Below are 23,381 nucleotides of genomic sequence, written 5' to 3' on the forward strand. Positions count from 1 at the left end.
ACCCAGGTAGAGGGCATTACAGTGTTCTATGTGTGATGTTACAAATGCATGTATGACTGTAGGTCTTCTGAGGGTTCTGAGGGAAATAAGTGCTGGAGTCTGGCTATGTTCCTCAGATGAGGATCTGATTGTGGCTGATACCTGATGTCTAAATGTCACTCCACCATCCAGGACACAAAGATTCCGCACATGATCAGCATTTTGTAACTCTGAACCCCCAAGTGTAAGTCTGGTTGGTAAGCAAAGCTGAGCTGTAGCCCTGCCCTTTGTCGTGAGCTTCTATCATAAGGACCTGTTTCACCAGCATTGAGTCACAGCCAACCGGCATCACCCACACCTGGAGCTCAGCTAGACATTTAGGATTGGTATTGGGTTCTCAGTACCCAGAGCAAAAGACCAGTCATCGGCATAGCAGTGGTAAACGAGGACATGATGTCTGTTTCACCCAGTGGTAGCACGTGTATTGCAAAAAGCATGGGAGATAGGATAAGAACCTTGAATGTTACATGGCAATGATAAGTATACTCCAGAAGAATAAAATGGTTCCTCACCTGAGTGATGTCTATTGTGTGCTGATTTATTTCTCAGAACATGGAAATGGCCTCTCACCTGTGTGACTTCTCTGATGTGAAGCAAGTTGTGATTTCTGGGTAAAACATTTCCCACACTCAGAACATGGAAATGGATTCTCACCTGTGTGAATTCTCTGATGTGTAACAAGATTTGATTTCAGGGTAAAACATTTCCCACACTCAGAGCAAGAAAATGGCTTCTCACCTGTGTGACTTCTCTGATGTGTAACAAGACTATATTTCAGGGTAAAACATTTCCCGCACTCAGAGCAAGAAAATGGCTTCTCACCTGTGTGACTTCTCTGATGCTTAACAAGATTTGATTTGTGTGTAAAACTTTTCCCACACTCAGAACATTGAAATGGATTCTCACCTGTGTGACTTCTCTGATGTGTAACAAGATTTGATTTCAGGGTAAAACATTTCCCGCACTCAGAGCAAGAAAATGGCTTCTCACCTGTGTGAATTATCTGATGTCTAACAAGATATAATTTACTTATAAAACATTTCCCACATTCAGAACAGGAAAATGGCTTCTCTCCTGTGTGACTTCGTTGATGTGTAACAAGACCTGATTTCCGTGTAAAACATTTCCCACACTCAGAGCAAGAAAATGGCTTCTCACCTGTGTGGCTTCCCTGATGTGTAACAAGACCTGATTTCCGTGTAAAACATTTCCCGCACTCAGAACAAGAAAATGGCTTCTCACCTGTGTGGCTTCCCTGATGTTTAACATGATCTGATTTGTATGGAAAACACTTACCACACTCAGAACATGGTAATAGTCTCTCGCTTGCCTTAGCTGATTGATGGGTAATAAGGTTTGTGTTCTGTGTAAAACATTTGGCATCTATAGAACAGGGAAACACTGTATCTACTGTCAGAGCTGTAACAGATGCACCAATATCAGAGTGATCAGGAGAACATTTCCCAGGATCAGAGGGACCAGCTGATAGAGCTGGATGTATAATTGGGGTAATAGGATCATCTCTTGGAGAATCCGGTCTACTGTCATTATCTTTTTTTTCACAATCCGGGGATAACATTAGATGTCCTTCTGAGATATTCCTGCTTGTGTGTCCATCTGCTGGAAATAAAATACATTATGGAAATGTGAAATTTTCTGTAACAATATTAATCTTGTAAACAATAGAAGAAGACGACTTTCTGGGACACTTAATTGTAAATGTGTGTGTATAATAAAACATTACTTTTAATGAAGGCTTTATAATATTGTGTCTCAGACTATCATTGTGTCCACTCTCCTGAGAACACTCACAATAACAAACGTGATATTATAACAAGACTTAGATATATCTCTCTTGTACTGGTAACTAACCATGAAGTATAAATGGAGATGTAGTCACTCGCCAAGTCCTATGTCAGCACCAATGTAAAACTATGGATGGGGAATATATCGTATGAATTGGAGATTCTAGATGAACAATAACATCAGTCATATGAGCTGATGGATCAGAGAAATGTCGCCTAACGTTACTCCTGGAAGCATTGGTAAGGTAGCATTCCTTTATATGTGTGTGCTCATACGCTGGTAAGCCTGTACATGTGTTACTCACCCTTATTTCTCTCACGCCCGAGAGGATGCTGGGGTTATTTAGTACCTTGGGAGCCATGGTCACTTTAAGAGTTTCACAGTGTGGGCTGGCTCCTCCCTCTATGCCCCTCCCCCTCCTACCAGACTCCATTTAGAAAATGTGCCTGGAGGAGCCGGTCCCAGCTAGGGGAGCTCCTAAGAGTTTTGCTGCTGGCAACAGCCTTCCTGCTTCGTGGGACTTGGGGGGGGGGGGGGAGTAGAAACAAAGTCTAGAAGTTAATGGTTCTCTATCTCCGCTGACAGGACACTGAGCTCCTGAGGGTGCTGATCTCAAGCCCACGAGGCGACCGATCACTCCCGCAGCACGACCGCCACCCCCAACAGAGACAGAAGAATGAAGTGTGGGGAGTACAGCGCCGGCGGCCCGGGAAGCGGGTCGCCGGCGGGAATGGCGGCACAAGAGTGGGAGCACAGCTCTGACAGGCTGCGCTCCGGAAGGCTCAGTGGCACACTGTGTATGACGCTGTGAGGGGCGTCCTGGGCCAGCACAATCATCCTACACTGGTCAACTATAGCTATCAGGGGCTAATCCCGCTGTTAGCTATAAAATACCTCAGGCCAGTATAATCAACTAAGTGCGGGAGAACGCGCCATTATAGGGGCGGGACTTCTCCTCAGAGTGGATCCAGCACTCACCAGCGCCATTTTCTCACTGCATACCTCTCTTCATACCGGGAGTGGACAACTGCGAAGCGGACTTCCTCAGCAGACACGATCTCCATCCAGGAGAATGGGGCCTCCACCCAGAGGTGTTCACAGAGGTAACAAGTCGATGAGGTGTACCTCAGATAGACATGATGGCCTCCCGCCTCAACAAGAAGCTTTGGAGATACTGTTCCAGGTCGAGATACCACAAGCAGTGGCAGTGGATGCCCTGGTAACTCCATGGGTGTTCCAATCGGTGTATGTGTTCCCTCCACTTCCACTCATCCCAAGGATTCTCAAACTAATAAAAAGAACAAGAGTTCAGGCGATCCTCATTGCTCCGGACTGGCCAACACGGGGTTGGTACGCGGATCTTCTGGAATTACTGCTGGAGGATCCGAGGCCTCTTCCTCTTCGCGAGGACCTTCTACTACAGGGATCATTCGCTTATCAAGACTTACCTCAGCTACGCATGGAGGTTGAACGCCAGACCATAGCTCGGAAGGGCATTCCGAAAAAGGTCATTCCTACCCTGATACAGGCCAGTAAAGGGAGTAACGTCTAAACATTACCATCAGATTTGGAAAAAGTATGTGTCTTGGTGTGAATCCAAGAAATTTCCTACGGTGGAGTTTCAACTCGGACGGTTTCTCCTCTTTCTCTAACGTCCTAAGTGGATGCTGGGGACTCCGTAAGGACCATGGGGATTAGCGGCTCCCCAGGAGACTGGGCACAACTATAAAGAAAGCTTTTAGACTACTGGTGTGCACTGGCTCCTCCCACTAAGACCCTCCTCCAGACCTCAGTTAGATTCTTGTGCCCGGCCGAGCTGGATGCACACTAGGGGCTCTCCTGAGCACCTAGAAAGAAAGTATATTTAGGTTTTTTATTTTCAGTGAGATCTGCTGGCAACAGACTCACTACAGCGAGGGACTAAGGGGAGAAGAAGCGAACCTACTTAACAGGTGGTAGTTTGGGCTTCTTAGGCTACTGGACACCATTAGCTCCAGAGGGATCGACCGCAGGACCCGACCTTGGTGTTCGTTCCCGGAGTCGCGCCGCCGTCCCCCTTACAGAGCCAGAAGACTTCAGTCTTCACCAAGGTAGCGCACAGCACTGCAGCTGTGCGCCATTGCTCCTCATGTACACCTCATACTTCGGTCACTGATGGGTGCAGGGCGCTGGGGGGGGGGGGCGCCCTGAGGGCAATAAATAACACCTTGGCTGGCAAAATATACATCATATATAGTCCCAGAGGCTATATAGATGTAAAATTACCCCTGCCAGTATCACAGAAAAAGCGGGAGAAAGTCCGCCGAAAAGGGGCGGGGCTTCTCCCTCAGCACACTGGCGCCATTTTTCCCTCACAGTTCCGCTGGAAGGAAGCTCCCTGGCTCTCCCCTGCAGTCTGAGAATACTACAGAAGGGTAAAAAAGAGAGGGGGGGCACTAAATTTAGGCGCAGTATAGATATATATATATATATATGTAATATATATAAAAAAGCAGCTATAGGGAAAACACTCATTGATAGTGGGATCCCAGTGTTATATAGCGCTCTGGTGTGTGCTGGCATACTCTCTCTCTGTCTCCCCAAAGGGCTTTGTGGGGTCCTGTCCTCTGTCAGAGCATTCCCTGTGTGTTTGCGGTGTGTCGGTACGGCTGTGTCGACATGTTTGATGAGGAGGCTTATGTGGAGGCGGAGCAGATGCCTGTAAATGTGATGTCACCCCCTGCGGGGTCGACACCTGAGTGGATGGTGCTGTGGAAGGAATTACGTGATAGTGTCGACTCCTTACATAAAAGGTTTGACGACATACCTAATGTGGGACAGCCGGCTTCTCAGCCTGTGCCTGCCCAGGCGTCTCAAAAACCATCAGGGGCTCTAAAACGCCCGCTACCTCAGATGGTTGACACAGATGTCGACACGGATACTGACTCCAGTGTCGACGACGAAGAGACTAATGTAACTTCCAGTAGGGCCACACGTTACATGATTGAGTTAATGAAAAATGTGTTGCACATTTCTGATGTTACCCCCGGTACCACAAAAAAGGGTATAATGTTTGGAGAGAAAAAACTACCAGTAGCTTTTCCTCCATCTGAAGAGTTAAATGAAGTGTGTGAAGAAGCGTGGGCTTCCCCTGATAAAAAGATGGTAATTTCTAAGAGGTTACTAATGGCGTACCCTTTCCCGCCAGAGGATAGGTCACGCTGGGAAACATCCCCTAGGGTGGATAAAGCGCTCACACGTTTGCCAAAGAAGGTGGCACTACCGTCTCCGGATACGGCCACCCTGAAGGAATCTGCTGATAGAAAGCAGGAGGCTATCCTGAAATCTATATATACACACACAGGTGTGATACGGAGACAGGCTATAGCTTCAGCCTGGATGTGCAGCGCTGCTGCTGCGTGGTCAGATTCCCTGTCAGAAAATATAGATACCCTAGACAGGGACACTATTTTACTGAACGTAGAGCATATAAAAGACGCACTTTTAAACATGAGGGATGCACAGAGGGATATTTGCCGGCTGGCATCAAAAATTAGTGCAATGTCCATTTCTGCCAGGAGAGGGTTATGGACTCGGCAGTGGACAGGTGATGCAGATTCCAAACGACACATGGAAGTTCTGCCTTATAAGGGTGAGGAATTGTTCGGGCATGGTCTCTCGGACCTCGTTTCCACAGCAACAGCTGGGAAGTCTACATTTTTGCCCCATGTTCCCTCACAACCAAAGAAAGCACCAAATTACCAGGTACAGTCCTTTCGGCCCAATAGGGGCAAGCGGGTTAAAGGCGCGTCCTTTCTGCCCAGAGGCAGAGGTAGAGGGAAAAAGCTGCAGCATACAGCCAGTTCCCAGGAGCAAAAGTCCTCCCCCGCTTCCTCTAAGTCCACAGCATGACGCTGGGGCTCCACAGGCAGAGCCAGGTACGGTGGGGGCCCGTCTCAAGCATTTCAGCAATCAGTGGGCTCGCTCACGGGTGGATCCCTGGATCCTTCAAATAGTATCTCAGGGGTACAAACTGGAATTCGAGACGTCTCCCCCCCGCCGTTTCCTCAAATCTGCCTTGCCAACCACTCCCTCAGGCAGGGAGGCAGTGTTACAGGCAATTCAAAAGCTGTATTCACAACAAGTGATAGTAAAGGTGCCCCTACTTCAACAAGGAAGGGTTTACTATTCCACAATGTTTGTGGTACCGAAACCGGACGGTTCGGTGAGACCCATTTTAAATTTGAAATCCTTGAACACATATATCAAAAAATTCAAGTTCAAGATGGAATCGCTCAGGGCGGTTATTGCAAGCCTGGACGAGGGAGATTACATGGTATCGCTGGACATCAAAGATGCTTACCTACATGTCCCCATTTACCATCCTCACCAGGAGTACCTCAGGTTTGTGGTACAAGATTGTCATTACCAATTCCAGATGTTGCCGTTCGGTCTCTCCACGGCTCCGAGGGTCTTTACCAAGGTAATGGCGGAAATGATGATACTCCTTCGAAGGAAGGGAGTTTTAATTATCCCGTACTTGGACGATCTCCTGATAAAGGCGAGGTCCAGAGAGCAGTTGTTGGTAGGGGTAGCACTATCTCGGGAAGTGCTACAACAGCACGGCTTGATTCTAAACATTCCAAAGTCACAGCTGGTCCCTACGACATGCCTGCTGTTCCTAGGGATGGTTCAGGACACAGAACAGAGAAAAGTGTTTCTCCCGGAGGAGAAGGCCAAGGAGCTGCCATCTCTAGTCAGAGGCCTCCTAAAACCAAAACAGGTGTTGGTGCATCACTGCACGTGGATCCTGGGAAAAATGGTAGCTTCCTACGAAGCGATTCCATTCGGCAGGTTTCATGCAAGAACCTTTCAGTGGGACCTGTTGGACAGGTGGTCCGGATCGCATCTTCAGATGCATCGTCTGATAACCCTGTCTCCAAGGACAAGGGTGTCTCTGCTGTGGTGGCTGCAGAGTGCTCATCTTCAAGAGGGCCGCAGATTCGGCATACAGGACTGGGTCCTGGTAACCACGGATGCCAGCCTTCGAGGCTGGGGAGCAGTCACACAGGGAAGAAACTTCCAAGGACTATGGTCAAGTCAGGAGAGTTCCCTGCACATAAATATTCTGGAACTAAGGGCCATTTACAATGCCCTAAGTCAGGCAAAACCCCTGCTTCAAAACCAGCCGGTACTGATCCAGTCAGAAAACATCACGGCAGTCGCCCATGTAAATCGACAGGGCGGCACAAGAAGCAGGACGGCAATGGCAGAAGCCACAAGGATTCTCCGATGGGCGGAAAATCACGTGTTAGCACTGTCAGCAGTGTTCATTCCGGGAGTGGACAACTGGGAAGCAGACTTCCTCAGCAGGCACGACCTCCACCCGGGAGAGTGGGGACTTCATCCAGAAGTCTTTCAAATGATTGTAAACCAGTGGGAAAAACCACAGGTGGACATGATGGCGTCCCGCCTAAACAAAAAGCTAGAAAATTTTGCGCCAGGTCGAGAGACCCGCAGGCGATAGCTGTGGACGCTCTGGTAACACCGTGGGTGTACCGATCGGTTTATGTGTTCCCTCCTCTTCCTCTCATACCAAAGGTACTGAGGATAATAAGGAGAAGAGGAGTAAGAACTATACTCATTGTTCCGGATTGGCCAAGAAGAGCGTGGTATCCGGAACTTCAAGAAATGATGTCAGAGGACCCATGGCCTCTACCGCTCAGACAGGACCTGCTGCAGCAGGGGCCCTGTCTGTTCCAAGACTTACCGCGGCTGCGTTTGACGGCATGGCGGTTGAACACCGGATCCTGAAGGAAAAGGGCATTCCGGAGGAAGTCATTCCTACGCTGATAAAAGCTAGGAAAGAAGTAACCGCGAACCATTATCACCGCATATGGCGAAAATATGTTGCGTGGTGTGAGGCCAGGAAGGCCCCAACGGAAGAATTTCAGCTGGGCCGGTTCCTGCACTTTCTACAGTCAGGGGTGATTATGGGCCTTAAATTGGGTTCCATTAAGGTCCAGATTTCGGCTCTATCGATTTTCTTCCAGAGAGAATTGGCTTCACTACCTGAAGTTCAGACTTTTGTTAAGGGAGTGCTGCATATTCAGCCCCCTTTTGTGCCTCCGATGGCACCTTGGGATCTCAACGCGGTGTTGGATTTCCTAAAGTCACATTGGTTTGAGCCACTGAAAACCGTGGATTTAAAATATCTCACGTGGAAAGTGGTCATGTTGTTGGCCTTGGCTTCGGCCAGGCGTGTTTCAGAATTGGCGGCTTTGTCATGTAAAAGCCCTTATCTGATTTTCCATATGGATAGGGCAGAATTGAGGACTCGTCCCCAGTTTCTCCCCAAAGTGGTATCAGCTTTTCATCTGAACCAACCTATCGTGGTGCCTGCGGCTACGAATGACTTGGAGGCTTCCAAGTTGTTGGATGTAGTCAGGGCCCTAAAAATTTATGTTTCCAGGACAGCTGGAGTCAGGAAGACTGACTCGCTTTTTATCCTGTATGCGCCCAACAAGTTGGGTGCACCTGCTTCTAAGCAGACTATTGCTCGCTGGATCTGTAGTATGATTCAGCTTGCAGATTCTGCGGCTGGACTGCCGCATCCTAAATCAGTAAAAGCCCATTCCACGAGGAAAGTGGGCTCTTCTTGGGCGGCTGCCCGAGTGGTCTCGGCTCTTCAACTTTGCCGAGCTGCTACTTGGTCAGGGGCAAACACGTTTGCTAAATTCTACAAATTTGATACCCTGGCTGAGGAGGACCTTGAGTTCTCTCATTCGGTGCTGCAGAGTCATCCGCACTCTACCGCCCGTTTGGGAGCTTTGGTATAATCCCCATGGTCCTTACGGAGTCCCCAGCATCCACTTAGGACGTTAGAGAAAATAAGAATTTACTCACCGGTAATTCTATTTCTCATAGTCCGTAGTGGATGCTGGGCGCCCATCCCAAGTGCGGATTGTCTGCAATACTTGTATATAGTTATTGCTTAACTAAAGGGTTATTGTTGAGCTATCTGTTGAGAGGCTCAGTTGTTATCATGCTGTTAACTGGGTATTGTATCACGAGTTATACGGTGTGATTGGTGTGGCTGGTATGAGTCTTACCCGGGATTCAAAATCCTTCCTACTTGTGTCAGCTCTTCCGGGCACAGTATCCTAACTGAGGTCTGGAGGAGGGTCTTAGTGGGAGGAGCCAGTGCACACCAGTAGTCTAAAAGCTTTCTTTATAGTTGTGTCCAGTCTCCTGCGGAGCCGCTACTCCCCATGGTCCTTACGGAGTCCCCAGCATCCACTACGGACTATGAGAAATAGAATTACCGGTGAGTAAATTCTTATTTTCTGCAAGCAGGCGTGAATGTGGACCTTTGGTCTCCATAAAGGTACAGATTTTGGCCTTGTCCATTTTCTTCCAGAAACAATTGGATGCCCTCCGTGAGGTTCAGACTTTCTTAAAAGGGGTTCTGCACATCTAACCACCCTTTGTGCCTCCTACGGCACCTTGATCTTAATGTGGTGCTGCAGTTCCTGCAATCGGATTGGTTCGAGCCTTTACAGGAGGTCGACATCAAGTTTCTTACTTGGAAGGCGGTCACACTGTTGGCATTGGCATCTGCTCGATGTGTGTCAGAATTGAGGGCATTGTCATGCAACAGCCCCTACTTGATTTTCCATGAGGATAGAGCTGAGCTCAGAACGCCTCAGCAATTTCTTCCAAAGGTTGTATCAGCTTTTCATATCAACCAACCTATTGTGGTGCCAGTGGCTACTGACTCCTCAATCACCTCAAAGTACTTGGATGTTGTGAGGGCTTTGAAAATTTATGTAAAGAGAAATTCTCGTCACAGGAAGTCGGAAGCTCTATTTGTCCTTTATGATCCCAACAAGATTGGGTGTCCTGCTTCTAAGCAGACGATTTCTTGCTGGATCATGTTTACTATCCAGCATGCTTATTCTACGGCAGGCCTTTAGTGTCCAAAATCTGTTAAGGCCCACTTTACTCGTAAAGTGGGTTCTTCCTGGGCGGCTGCCCGGGGTGTCTCGGCTTTACAACTTTTTACTGAGCGGCTACTTGGTCAGGGTCGAACACGTTTGCTAAGTTCTACAAGTTCGATACTTTTGCCTCTGAGGACCTAAAGTTTGGTCAATCTGTTCTGCAGGAACCTCAGCACTCTCCCTCCCGTACTGGGAGCTTTGGTACATCCACATGGTACTAAATGGAACCCCAGCATCCTCTAGGACAGAAGAGAAAATAGGATTTTAATTACCTACCGGTAAATCCTTTTCTCGTCTTCCGTAGAGGATGCTGGGCGCCCACCCAGTGCTTCGTTTTCCTACATTGTTACTTGGTTAAGTACTGCATTGTTATTTGGTTAAGTACTGCATTGTTACTTGGTTAAGTACTGCATTGTTACTTGGTTAAGTATTGTTGTTCAGCCATTGCTGAATCGTTTCAAGCTAGTTGGCTTGGCTTTTCTTTGCGTACGTGTGAGCTGGTGTGAATCTCACCACTATCTGTGTAGGGAGGAGCCAGCCCACACTATTAAACTCTTAAAGTGCCCATGGCTCCCAAGGGACCCGCATATACCCCATGGTACTAAATGGAACCCCAGCATCCTCTACGGACTATGAGAAAATTACTTACTGGTAGGTAATTAAAATCCTATTATAAGGTATATTGCTACAGCAGAGCAGGTGTGGAACAAGGTACTTTACATGCAATACACCATATAATACCCTGCAATCATCATACATCTGCTAGGTTATAGTCCACTCTTACACCCCCATAATCAGTGTCTTACCTCTATACTCTCAATAGTAATAAGGATGATGTGTGTATGGTACGATACAGAGAATTACATATCAGAATCTATACAGCTGCCGCCATACTTCTGCTTCTCATACGTGTGCTACTGGCAGCAGTGAACATCTGAGTGAGAGTGCAGGGAAGACAGCAGAGTCTGATGAGAAAGAGATTGGATCTGCCTTTGCAGGGATGTACCAAACCTGTCACCCTGTAAGTATATAAAATAATAAATAAGGAGGGGCGTGGGCGGAGTTCATCCAGACATGCTTTCTGGAGCTCTCCTCACTAAGTGGCTTCTTATCTACCCTACCTGATAGCTCTCAGCCGCCGCTGGGACCAAGACCCAATCTATTAAGTCCCCCACTCTTCCTGCCCTAAATCAGCTCGCTCAGCTCACTCTGGGCATTGTTCACTGTCTCAGCTTAGTGACGCCGCTGAAGCCTCGGGCTGTATTCTGGGGCTAAGTGCGCCCAGTCTTTCCTGCACGCTCCGGACACATGACTTGGAGGCGCTTTTGCTCAGGCAGGAGCACTTGCTCTCCCGCTCACACGGATGCACAACTCCCGCTACTGCTGGGGACAGAACGGGCTGCCCACAGTCACAGGAGCCCGGCGGTGATATTGGGAAGTGAGGTGGCTGCCATTTTAAATCCTGGTGCCCGGCCATCGCATGCTTTGCCTTCTGCCTTCAATAAAATTGATATAAGCTGCTAAATAAGTGTCCTGACGGCTGGACCGGGGTCACTACACTACATTGAAGCATTTGCCTGGAGTTGAAACTACCTTCTATGTATATGGTACCACTATAATCTACTTCCTCTCAGTCTACATGCAGAGCCCAGTATCAAGTATCGTCTGAGTACAGCTCATTACACTCTGATTACAACCTCACAGTATATTATTTTGTGGATTTATTCACTGAATATATTTTGCCATTTGTGTCTCTCTGAGCTGAGTACTTCACGTCTGTGATCACGCTGACCTCTAGTGGAATTTCTCGCTCATTACTGTGTTATTTGAGTTGCATTACATCCTGTTTACTTGATATTTGGGCTCGGATAGACCAGTCACCCAGAATGTCATTTTGAACGGAGTCATCTTGATGTAACCTCCTGACAGCGTACTACTGCTCCTTTTATTTAGAGATTGTTGGTGTTTTCCTATCTCTGAGAGGTCTGTCTCTTTGTAGCCAGCTTACCATGCTTTAAAAAATGTTAAAAGGTACCAAATCGGCCCCACCTATCCATCTCTTTGGTACCTCGAATTCAGGTGGTCTTTCTGAGACCGCTACAACATCATCTGCTTCTTCTTGTCAGTCGCACAGCCCAGCTGTAATGGCTGAAGACGTCTTAAGACACTCTAGATGGTCCTGTTACTCTACGCTCTATACATTCTATGTTATCTACATTAAAGGACTGAAATAACCTCAGAACTTAACTCTAATATTCAAGCTTTGAGGTCCGATATCAGTGAGATTGGCACTCATACAGACTATGATGAAAGAGATTGTTGCGTCTCACAAAGATCTGATTTCAGTACATGACACCCTTCAGGAAGACATGGTCTCTATTCGTGATAAAGTCATTGATTTAGAAGAATGCTCTCAGAGAAATAATATCAGAATAATGGGCATTCCGGATTCTGTTACAAATGCTGAGCTTTATGATTATGGTGTTTTAAAAGATTTTAGACAATAGACTTCAAGCGCTCCACAAATAGAACCAGTTCACCCTTTATACACCACAGATAGAGACAGAATAAAGAAGAAGAATAATACCGTCCCTTATTGTGTAGTATCAAATTCACAATTTGATTGATGGTATGTTCAAGATGTTTCTTTCGAGTGTACCATCTGTAATAAACTGTGTCCCCTTCATATAATATAAGAGCTGATAGATTTTGGCTCATAAAGGGGAACACATTAAAAACATCGATAGTGCAAATTATCGTTTTAAAAACATACAGGTTTTAATGACAATAACACACTTACAAACATAGAAGATAAAAGCGCATGTCACAAAATTCCCCCTCAGGCAGTAGTAGCAGTTGTGTGGAAGATCCTTATATATCCCAGATGGAGTTTTGGGTTAGCTGGACCGAGCTCCGGAACAAGGAAACAGCAGGATCTCCAAAAACAAGCACCGAGATGGGGTCGTGATAAATGGGAGAGCAGTACGCTTAACGCGTTTCAGACATCATCGTCCTTCGTCAGAAGCGTATCCTACTGCTCTCCTAATTCTCCCTTTATACCCTATACTAATACAGAGATCACCTGTCTTGAATCGCCGCTAATCGGCTGGTTAATCACGGCGCCGGTGTAGTTCTTTGCTGTTCGTCACTTCCGAGTCAGCTGTGCGTTCCATTTACTTCCGGGTGCGTTCCACCCGCCGGAAGTGATCATCGCAATCCGGAAATGGCGCTCCGTTACCGTTGTTTGCGTTCCACTTCATAGTTAGAGTATTCAGGTGATGATCAAACCTTGTCTCCTCTAGATAGGAGCAATTTCATTCCATGGGCTACACAATGTCCACTTCATAATCAATACTGATAGTATGCCTCAAAGAAAATGAACATTGTTATATATACAATCACACAGACTCATATAAAATTCCTAAAATTCATATAAAACATGGACAGGGAACATAGAAGACATGTAGATGAGAAGGAATGTAGGAATGCCACGGGTCATAGTGGAAAAAACAATTTATATTTCTAATCAAAATTTGATTAAAAAAATCTTTTAGTTAAAGAATCTTTAAGTTAAAAAACATTTCAATTCGAAATCCCCATTGAGACCCCTGGGAACCAGGGTGTCTAAGTGGTAGACCCATCTCATTTCCGCTTGGGATAGGCGTTTTTCCACATTCCTATTTTTCCAATGGGGTAAAATCAGCTGGATTCCCCAAAACCCTTTTATTCTTCATTCATTGGACTCATGGCATTCCTTGAAATGGGATGACACAGTGTGAGTAAGCAAACCTTTCCTTATGTTATATATATGTTCTGCTGCTCTAATTTTAAGATTCCTAGTGGTCTTTCCCACATAGTACTGGCCACATGAGCATTCCAGAACATATATAACATTCCTTGAGTGACAGGATATGAATTCTTTTATTTCCACCTGCCTATTATTTATGGTTAAATGGGTGAATTTCCTTTCTGTCAATTTTACAGTTTTGCACATTAAACATTCACCACAACGGTGGAATCCCTTTGTTCTAATACTCTGTCTAGGGTTAATTTCAAGGTTGCTTCTCACTAACTGATTCTGTATTGAAGATGCCCTTCTATAAATAAAGACAGGTTTGTCCGGTATCACCTTGCCCAACAATGCATCCTGTTGAAGCAATTTCCAATTATTTTTAAAAATAGCCTCAACCTGCCTATGTTTGGTACTGAATTGACTTAAAAAGGCCCATTGGAATTTGTTGTCCTTTTCTCCATTTGTGTTTTTAATCCTTAAAAGATCAGATCTTTCCATATTGTCTACTCTAGCTCTGGCCCTACTCAAGGTGTTTTTTGAATAGCCCTTTGCTAAGAACCTTTCCGAAAGGTCATCCTGCTGTTGTTTACAAACAGAAATATCTGTACAGTTACGTTTGATACGAATATACTGGCTAAAGGGAATTGATTGTAGCCAGTTAGGGTGATGTTGGCTAGACATCTCAATAAAACTGTTAGAGTCGGTGGCCTTCCTAAAGGTGCGAGTCTTCAAGGCACCGCCATCAACATACAGTTCTAAGTCTAAAAAATGAATACAGATTTGACTGAGATCAAATGTCAATTGTATTGCTACATCATTTGTATTTAATGTGTTGCACAGACTGGTTAGGCCTTCCATCGTCCCTCTCCAAACAAAAATAATATCATCGATAAAGCGTTGCCAGAGCACCAGGCTCGTCCCCAGCATGCCCCCACCATACACCATCCGTTCCTCCCAGTGGGCCATAAACAAGTTGGCATAGCTGGGGGCGAACCTGGTGCCCATGGCAGTGCCCCTCCTCTGCAAATAGAATGAACCATCAAATATAAAATAATTATTTATTAGAATAAAGTTGATACTTTCCAGAATGAATATTTTTAAATCCGGACTCAAGACGCTTTGGTCCAAAAAATAGGAAACAGCTGATATACCTTTTTCTCTATCAATGATAGTATAGAGAGATGACACATCAGCGGTACATAAATGGTCACCTTCTTGCCATTCGTACATATCTAATTTCTGAAGGATATCAGTCGTATCCCTCAAATATGCCTTCGTACCCTGTACAATTGGCTTAAGATAGAAGTCAATAAAGGCTGACAGGTTGCTAGTTATACTATTGCAACCTGAAATGATGGGCCTGCCTGGTGGGTGGAGGGGGTCCTTGTGGACTTTTGGCAGTACATATATTGATGGAACCGATGGATCCTTAATATTGATGAAATCAAATTCCATTTGCGAGATGGTTTTTGATTGTAATGCCTTAGAAGTGAATTCATTTAATTCTTTTATCACCCTCAACGTGGGGTCTCCTTTCAATTTCTTATAAGTATTGTCATCTGACAATTGTCTGTATATCTCATCAACATATGCTGCCCGGTCCATAAGGACCACCCCTCCACCCTTGTCTGCAGGCTTGATGACAATAGAGTCATCCTCTCTCAATGCTTTTAATGCAACAAACTGTTTCTTGGTGAGGTTTAGATTATTCCTTTTATTGGTTACTTGTGGAGTTTTTATCAGTTTTTCTATTTCATCAGTTACTACCTTGTTGAAGACATCTATACAACTCCCCTTACAAAAAGTTGGATTAAATGTGGATGGAGTACGAAAATTGGTTTTACTAACTGAAGCAACAGCAGGAGTTACATCATTTTCTTTTTCCTTATTCAAGAAGAAACGTTTAACTGTTAGTTTACGAGTGAATTTCTGCACATCTAAAAACAAGTCAAAACCTTTCGGTTCACTAGAGGGGGCAAATTTTAGTCCCTTTTGTAGGACTTGCTTTTCTTGTGCAGTTAACTGTTTTTTTGATAGATTAAAAATTTTAGTGTCTAACTCAGAATCAACCACATTTCCATTAGTAGCTAGTGTCCTATCTAACGACTGTTCCTCTCCAGAAGGTGTCTTTTTTAAATAAAGCTTGTTTCTCTTTCTATTTTTCCCGGCCCTTTTCCCCCTATGAGATTTTTTGGGGACCTTCACATTTTGTTTCTCCCCGATGATTTCTGTTCCCACTCTAAAAAAGACGTATTGAGATAGTTTGAATTTCCCGGGTCACCTATCTCTAATCTTTCATATCTATTGCGGACTACAGGATTATATTCATTACCCTGTCTGTATCCATTTTTTGGCTGTCGGGTATATACGGGACATTTATTTCTTCCCCAAGATTCCTGATTTGTTGTACCATTATGATTCCTAAGGACCGATCTATTGGGTCTTTGTTGGTGCAAATTAGTTTGATCTCGATAATAATTCCTATTGTGATCTGACTCACCATAGGGATTAAAGGGGGTATTTTGGATTTTATATCTCCTATCGGAGTTGCGCCAGGCTGGTGTTCTTTTTTTATTGGTTTTTAATACTTGTTTTTTAGGGGTTTCTGTTTTAGGAATCCCCTTACTTCCTTCCTGGGTACCTAACTTGTCTCTTTGATATTTTTTATTTTTCTTTTCCCTTAATTCCTTAGTATTTTTATTCATTTTCTGTAGGAGTTCCTTCTCATAAACCTGAAACTCATCTAACTCCTTAAAGGTGTGTACCAAGGAGTGTAGCTCATTAATCTCATGATTTAATTGTTTCAAGGTGTTCCCTCTTTCTTTGATTATCAATTCGATTAAAGCTATGGAGCATGTATCAAGAATTTTGTTCCATTCATCCTGGAAACCCTCATTGATAGTTTCAAAAGATGGAGGTTTGACAATTTTCAATCCCTTAGGTATCAAATTCCCCTCAAGATACTTTTCCAGTGTAGTCACCTCCCACCATATTCTATTTTCCTTCATCATAATATTTTCTAATTTATGGAAAAGAGTACCTAGATCTTCATCACATAGATCTATTACATCAGTATTAGATTTGAAGGTGGTTTTAATGAGGTCATTTCTTTTTTCTCTGAATGTAAACATGGCTGCAGCAGAACTCAGAAAAATGAGGAAAAGTAGCAAGTAAAGATTCGGCTTTCAGAGATAATCTGCGCAAAACAATCAGTAGTGCAGCTAAAGTCTATATCTATTAGTGCTTCCCCTTTGCACCATAAATATAATACAGTGTTTTAAAAGATTTTAGACAATAGACTTCAAGCGCTCCACAAATAGAACCAGTTCACCCTCTATACACCACATCAAAAACATCGATAGTGCAAATTATCGTTTTAAAAACGATTAACCAGCCGATTAGCGGCGATTCAAGACAGGCGATCTCTGTATTAGTATAGGGTATAAAGGGAGAATTAGGAGAGCAGTAGGATACGCTTCTGACGAAGGACGATGATGTCTGAAACGCGTTAAGCGTACTGCTCTCCAATTTATCACGACCCCATCTCGGTGCTTGTTTTTGGAGATCCTGCTGTTTCCTTGTTCCGGAGCTCGGTCCAGCTAACCCAAAACTCCATCTGGGATATATAAGGATCTTCCACACAACTGCTACTACTGCCTGAGGGGGAATTTTGTGACATGCGCTTTTATCTTCTATGTTTGTAAGTGTGTTATTGTCATTAAAACCTGTATGTTTTTAAAACGATAATTTGCACTAGCGATGTTTTTAATGTGTTCCCCTTTATGAGCCAAAATCTATCAGCTCTTATATTATATGAAGGGGACACAGTTTATTACAGATGGTACACTCGAAAGAAACATCTTGAACATACCATCAATCAAATTGTGAATTTGATACTACACAATAAGGTACGGTATTATTCTTCTTCTTTATTCTGTCTCTATCTGTGGTGTATAGAGGGTGAACTGGTTCTATTTGTGGAGCGCTTGAAGTCTATTGTCTAAAATCTTTTAAAACACTGTATTATATTTATGGTGCAAAGGGGAAGCACTAATAGATATAGACTTTAGCTGCACTACTGATTGTTTTGCGCAGATTATCTCTGAAAGCCGAATCTTTACTTGCTACTTTTCCTCATTTTTCTGAGTTCTGCTGCAGCCATGTTTACATTCAGAGAAAAAAGAAATGACCTCATTAAAACCACCTTCAAATCTAATACTGATGTAATAGATCTATGTGATGAAGATCTAGGTACTCTTTTCCATAAATTAGAAAATATTATGATGAAGGAAAATAGAATATGGTGGGAGGTGACTACACTGGAAAAGTATCTTGAGGGGAATTTGATACCTAAGGGATTGAAAATTGTCAAACCTCCATCTTTTGAAACTATCAATGAGGGTTTCCAGGATGAATGGAACAAAATTCTTGATACATGCTCCATAGCTTTAATCGAATTGATCATCAAAGAAAGAGGGAACACCTTGAAACAATTAAATCATGAGATTAATGAGCTACACTCCTTGGTACACCCCTTTAAGGAGTTAGAGGAGTTTCAGGTTTATGAGAAGGAACTCCTACAGAAAATGAATAAAAATACTAAGGAATTAAGGGAAAAGAAAAATAAAAAATATCAAAGAGACAAGTTAGGTACCCAGGAAGGAAGTAAGGGGATTCCTAAAACAGAAACCCCTAAAAAACAAGTATTAAAAACCAATAAAAAAAGAACACCAGCCTGGCGCAACTCCGATAGGAGATATAAAATCCAAAATACCCCCTTTAATCCCTATGGTGAGTCAGATCACAATAGGAATTATTATCGAGATCAAACTAATTTGCACCAACAAAGACCCAATAGATCAGTCCTTAGGAATCATAATGGTACAACAAATCAGGAATCTTGGGGAAGAAATAAATATCCCGTATATACCCGACAGCCAAAAAATGGATACAGACAGGGTAATGAATATAATCCTGTAGTCCGCAATAGATATGAAAGATTAGAGATAGATGACCCGGGAAATTCAAACTATCTCAATACGTCTTTTTTAGAGTGGGAACAGAAATCATCGGGGAGAAACAAAATGTGAAGGTCCCCAAAAAATCTCATAGGGGGAAAAGGGCCGGGAAAAATAGAAAGAGAAACAAACTTTATTTAAAAAAGACACCTTCTGGAGAGGAACAGTCGTTAGATAGGACACTAGCTACTAATGGAAATGTGGTTGATTCTGAGTAAGACACTAACATTTTTAATTTATCAAAAAAACAGTTAACTGCACAAGAAAAGCAAGTCCTACAAAAGGGACTAAAATTTGCCCCCTCTAGTGAACCGAAAGGTTTTGACTTGTTTTTAGATGTGCAGAAATTCACTCGTAAACTAACAGTTAAACGTTTCTTCTTGAATAAGGAAAAAGAAAATGATGTAACTCCTGCTGTTGCTTCAGTTAGTAAAACCAATTTTCGTACTCCATCCACATTTAATCCAACTTTTTGTAAGGGGAGTTGTATAGATGTCTTCAACAAGGTAGTAACTGATGAAATAGAAAAACTGATAAAAACTCCACAAGTAACCAATAAAAGGAATAATCTAAACCTCACCAAGAAACAGTTTGTTGCATTAAAAGCATTGAGAGAGGATGACTCTATTGTCATCAAGCCTGCAGACAAGGGTGGAGGGGTGGTCCTTATGGACCGGGCAGCATATGTTGATGAGATATACAGACAATTGTCAGATGACAATACTTATAAGAAATTGAAAGGAGACCCCACGTTGAGGGTGATAAAAGAATTAAATTAATTCACTTCTAAGGCATTACAATCAAAAACCATCTCGCAAATGGAATTTGATTTCATCAATATTAAGGATCCATCGGTTCCATCAATATATGTACTGCCAAAAGTCCACAAGGACCCCCTCCACCCACCAGGCAGGCCCATCATTTCAGGTTGCAATAGTATAACTAGCAACCTGTCAGCCTTTATTGACTTCTATCTTAAGCCAATTGTACAGGGTACGAAGGCATATTTGAGGGATACGACTGATATCCTTCAGAAATTAGATATGTACGAATGGCAAGAAGGTGACCATTTATGTACCGCTGATGTGTCATCTCTCTATACTATCATTGATAGAGAAAAAGGTATATCAGCTGTTTCCTATTTTTTGGACCAAAGCGTCTTGAGTCCGGATTTAAAAATATTCATTCTGGAAAGTATCAACTTTATTCTAATAAATAATTATTTTATATTTGATGGTTCATTCTATTTGCAGAGGAGGGGCACTGCCATGGGCACCAGGTTCGCCCCCAGCTATGCCAACTTGTTTATGGCCCACTGGGAGGAACGGATGGTGTATGGTGGGGGCATGCTGGGGACGAGCCTGGTGCTCTGGCAACGCTTTATCGATGATATTATTTTTGTTTGGAGAGGGACGATGGAAGGCCTAATAAGTCTGTGCAACACATTAAATACAAATGATGTAGCAATACAATTGACATTTGATCTCAGTCAAATCTGTATTCATTTTTTAGACTTAGAACTGTATGTTGATGGCGGTGCCTTGAAGACTCGCACCTTTAGGAAGGCCACCGACTCTAACAGTTTTATTGAGATGTCTAGCCAACATCACCCTAACTGGCTACAATCAATTCCCTTTAGCCAGTATATTCGTATCAAACGTAACTGTACAGATATTTCTGTTTGTAAACAACAGCAGGATGACCTTTCGGAAAGGTTCTTAGCAAAGGGCTATTCAAAAAACACCTTGAGTAGGGCCAGAGCTAGAGTAGACAATATGGAAAGATCTGATCTTTTAAGGATTAAAAACACAAATGGAGAAAAGGACAACAAATTCCAATGGGCCTTTTTAAGTCAATTCAGTACCAAACATAGGCAGGTTGAGGCTATTTTTAAAAATAATTGGAAATTGCTTCAACAGGATGCATTGTTGGGCAAGGTGATACCGGACAAACCTGTCTTTATTTATAGAAGGGCATCTTCAATACAGAATCAGTTAGTGAGAAGCAACCTTGAAATTAACCCTAGACAGAGTATTAGAACAAAGGGATTCCACCGTTGTGGTGAATGTTTAATGTGCAAAACTGTAAAATTGACAGAAAGGAAATTCACCCATTTAACCATAAATAATAGGCAGGTGGAAATAAAAGAATTCATATCCTGTCACTCAAGGAATGTTATATATGTTCTGGAATGCTCATGTGGCCAGTACTATGTGGGAAAGACCACTAGGAATCTTAAAATTAGAGCAGCAGAACATATATATAACATAAGGAAAGGTTTGCTTACTCACACTGTGTCATCCCATTTCAAGGAATGCCATGAGTCCAATGAATGAAGAATAAAAGGGTTTTGGGGAATCCAGCTGATTTTACCCCATTGGAAAAATAGGAATGTGGAAAAACGCCTATCCCAAGCGGAAATGAGATGGGTCTACCACTTAGACACCCTGGTTCCCAGGGGTCTCAATGGGGATTTCGAATTGAAATGTTTTTTAACTTAAAGATTCTTTAACTAAAAGATTTTTTTAATCAAATTTTGATTAGAAATATAAATTGTTTTTTCCACTATGACCCGTGGCATTCCTACATTCCTTCTCATCTACATGTCTTCTATGTTCCCTGTCCATGTTTTATTTGAATTTTAGGAATTTTATATGAGTCTGTGTGATTGTATATATAACAATGTTCATTTTCTTTGAGGCATACTATCAGTATTGATTATGAAGTGGACATTGTGTAGCCCATGGAATGAAATTGCTCCTATCTAGAGGAGACAAGGTTTGATCATCACCTGAATACTCTAACTATGAAGTGGAACGCAAACAACGGTAACGGAGCGCCATTTCCGGATTGCGATGATCACTTCCGGCGGGTGGAACGCACCCGGAAGTAAATGGAACGCACAGCTGACTCGGAAGTGACGAACAGCAAAGAACTACACCGGCGCCGTGATTAACCAGCCGATTAGCGGCGATTCAAGACAGGTGATCTCTGTATTAGTATAGGGTATAAAGAGAGAATTAGGAGAGCAGTAGGATACGCTTCTGACGAAGGACGATGATGTCTGAAACGCGTTAAGCGTACTGCTCTCCCATTTATCACGACCCCATCTCGGTGCTTGTTTTTGGAGATCCTGCTGTTTCCTTGTTCCGGAGCTCGGTCCAGCTAACCCAAAACTCCATCTGGGATATATAAGGATCTTCCACACAACTGCTACTACTGCCTGAGGGGGAATTTTGTGACATGCGCTTTTATCTTCTATGTTTGTAAGTGTGTTATTGTCATTAAAACCTGTATGTTTTTAAAACGATAATTTGCACTATCGATGTTTTTAATGTGTTCCCCTTTATGAGCCAAAATCTATCAGCTCTTATATTATATGAAGGGGACACAGTTTATTACAGATGGTACACTCGAAAGAAACATCTTGAACATACCATCAATCAAATTGTGAATTTGATACTACACAATAAGGGACGGTATTATTCTTCTTCTTTATTCTGTCTCTATCTGTGGTGTATAGAGGGTGAACTGGTTCTATTTGTGGAGCGCTTGAAGTCTATTGTCTAAAATCTTTTAAAACACTGTATTATATTTATGGTGCAAAGGGGAAGCACTAATAGATATAGACTTTAGCTGCACTACTGATTGTTTTGCGCAGATTATCTCTGAAAGCCGAATCTTTACGAGCTTTATGATTATGCCACGGACCTCATTCAGAAACTTTCACCGAAAGGCTTCTGCCGCGGACCTTCTTACTTATAGGATCCATAGACTCCCAAAGTCCTAACAGGCCTCTATCCAAGCACCGAGGGATACTCTGCTCAGGATCTGGATGATGAAGGGCTGCCCACCTTAATGTGCGGTTTACCTCCTTCATTGCCATTTGGCTGCGAGTTCCTCCCTGATGATTGAGGTACGCTACTGCCGTTGCATTGTTCAAGAGAATCTGTACCGGTTTTCCTTGAAGTATGTCATTTGCCTGAGTGAATGCCATATACAGTATATGGCCCGAAGTTCCAATATATTTATCGGCAGGCAACTTTCTTCCTTGGTCCACTGCACCTGGAAGCAGCACTTTTCTGACATGGATCCCCAGCCCTGAAGACTGGCGTCCGTTATCAGAACCTCCCACTCCGAGATCCAAAAGGGTCGCCCTTTGTCTGTAGCTACCAGGCTAACGACCTCCGTACTTCCTGAGGAAAGACCATAGTCTGCGTTTTATCATCTCATGTAGCCCATTCCATCTGGAAAGAATCAGACGTTGAAGGGGCCTCTAGTGGAATTGAGCATATTCCACCATGTCGAATGTTGACACCATAGATTCCATCACTCACATTGCTGCCTGAATGGATACTCTTTGATTGTGTAGTAGCTACTGAATCCTTGTCTGTATTGTGGATATTCTGTTCAGAGGTAGAAAAAGTCTCAGAAGCCTGGAATACAATACAGCCCCCAGGGGCATCATGCGTTGAGACGGAACCAGGGATAACCGCCCAATTTATGAGCCAGCCATGGCTTTGTAAACAGCCTATTGTCAATTGCAGATGGCCCTGGAGAGTTTCCTGGGAATGAGCCAGGATTAACAGTTTGCCCAGGTATGGGAAAATTCTTGTCCCCAGAAGACGGAGATAAGCCGCCATCACCACCATCATTTTGGTAAACACTCTTGGAGCTGTAGCCAGTCCAAACGGTAGGGCCTGAAACTGAAAATGTTGCCGGAGCATAGCAAACCTGAGATAGCAC

General features: G+C 43.6%; 1 protein-coding gene across 3 annotated transcripts in view; it reads right to left on the bottom strand.

The window, feature by feature from the left end:
- Window positions 1-556: 556 nt before the first annotated feature.
- The window catches only part of LOC135056979 (zinc finger protein ZFP2-like), a 29,600-nt gene continuing 6,775 nt past the window's right edge, over window positions 557-23,381 (bottom strand). For 2 of the 3 annotated variants that reach the window (XM_063962798.1, XM_063962799.1), the window contains exon 7: window positions 557-1,659. In XM_063962798.1, coding sequence (XP_063818868.1) covers window positions 578-1,659 — 1,082 coding nt within the window. In that variant the 3' untranslated portion in view covers window positions 557-577. The remainder of the gene's footprint in view (window positions 1,660-23,381) is intronic. The other variant, XM_063962800.1, reaches the window with a different exon arrangement.

The sequence above is a fragment of the Pseudophryne corroboree genome, chromosome 3 (genome assembly GCF_028390025.1).
Source record: "Pseudophryne corroboree isolate aPseCor3 chromosome 3, aPseCor3.hap2, whole genome shotgun sequence".
In the NCBI taxonomy this organism is placed as follows: Eukaryota; Metazoa; Chordata; class Amphibia; order Anura; family Myobatrachidae; genus Pseudophryne; species Pseudophryne corroboree.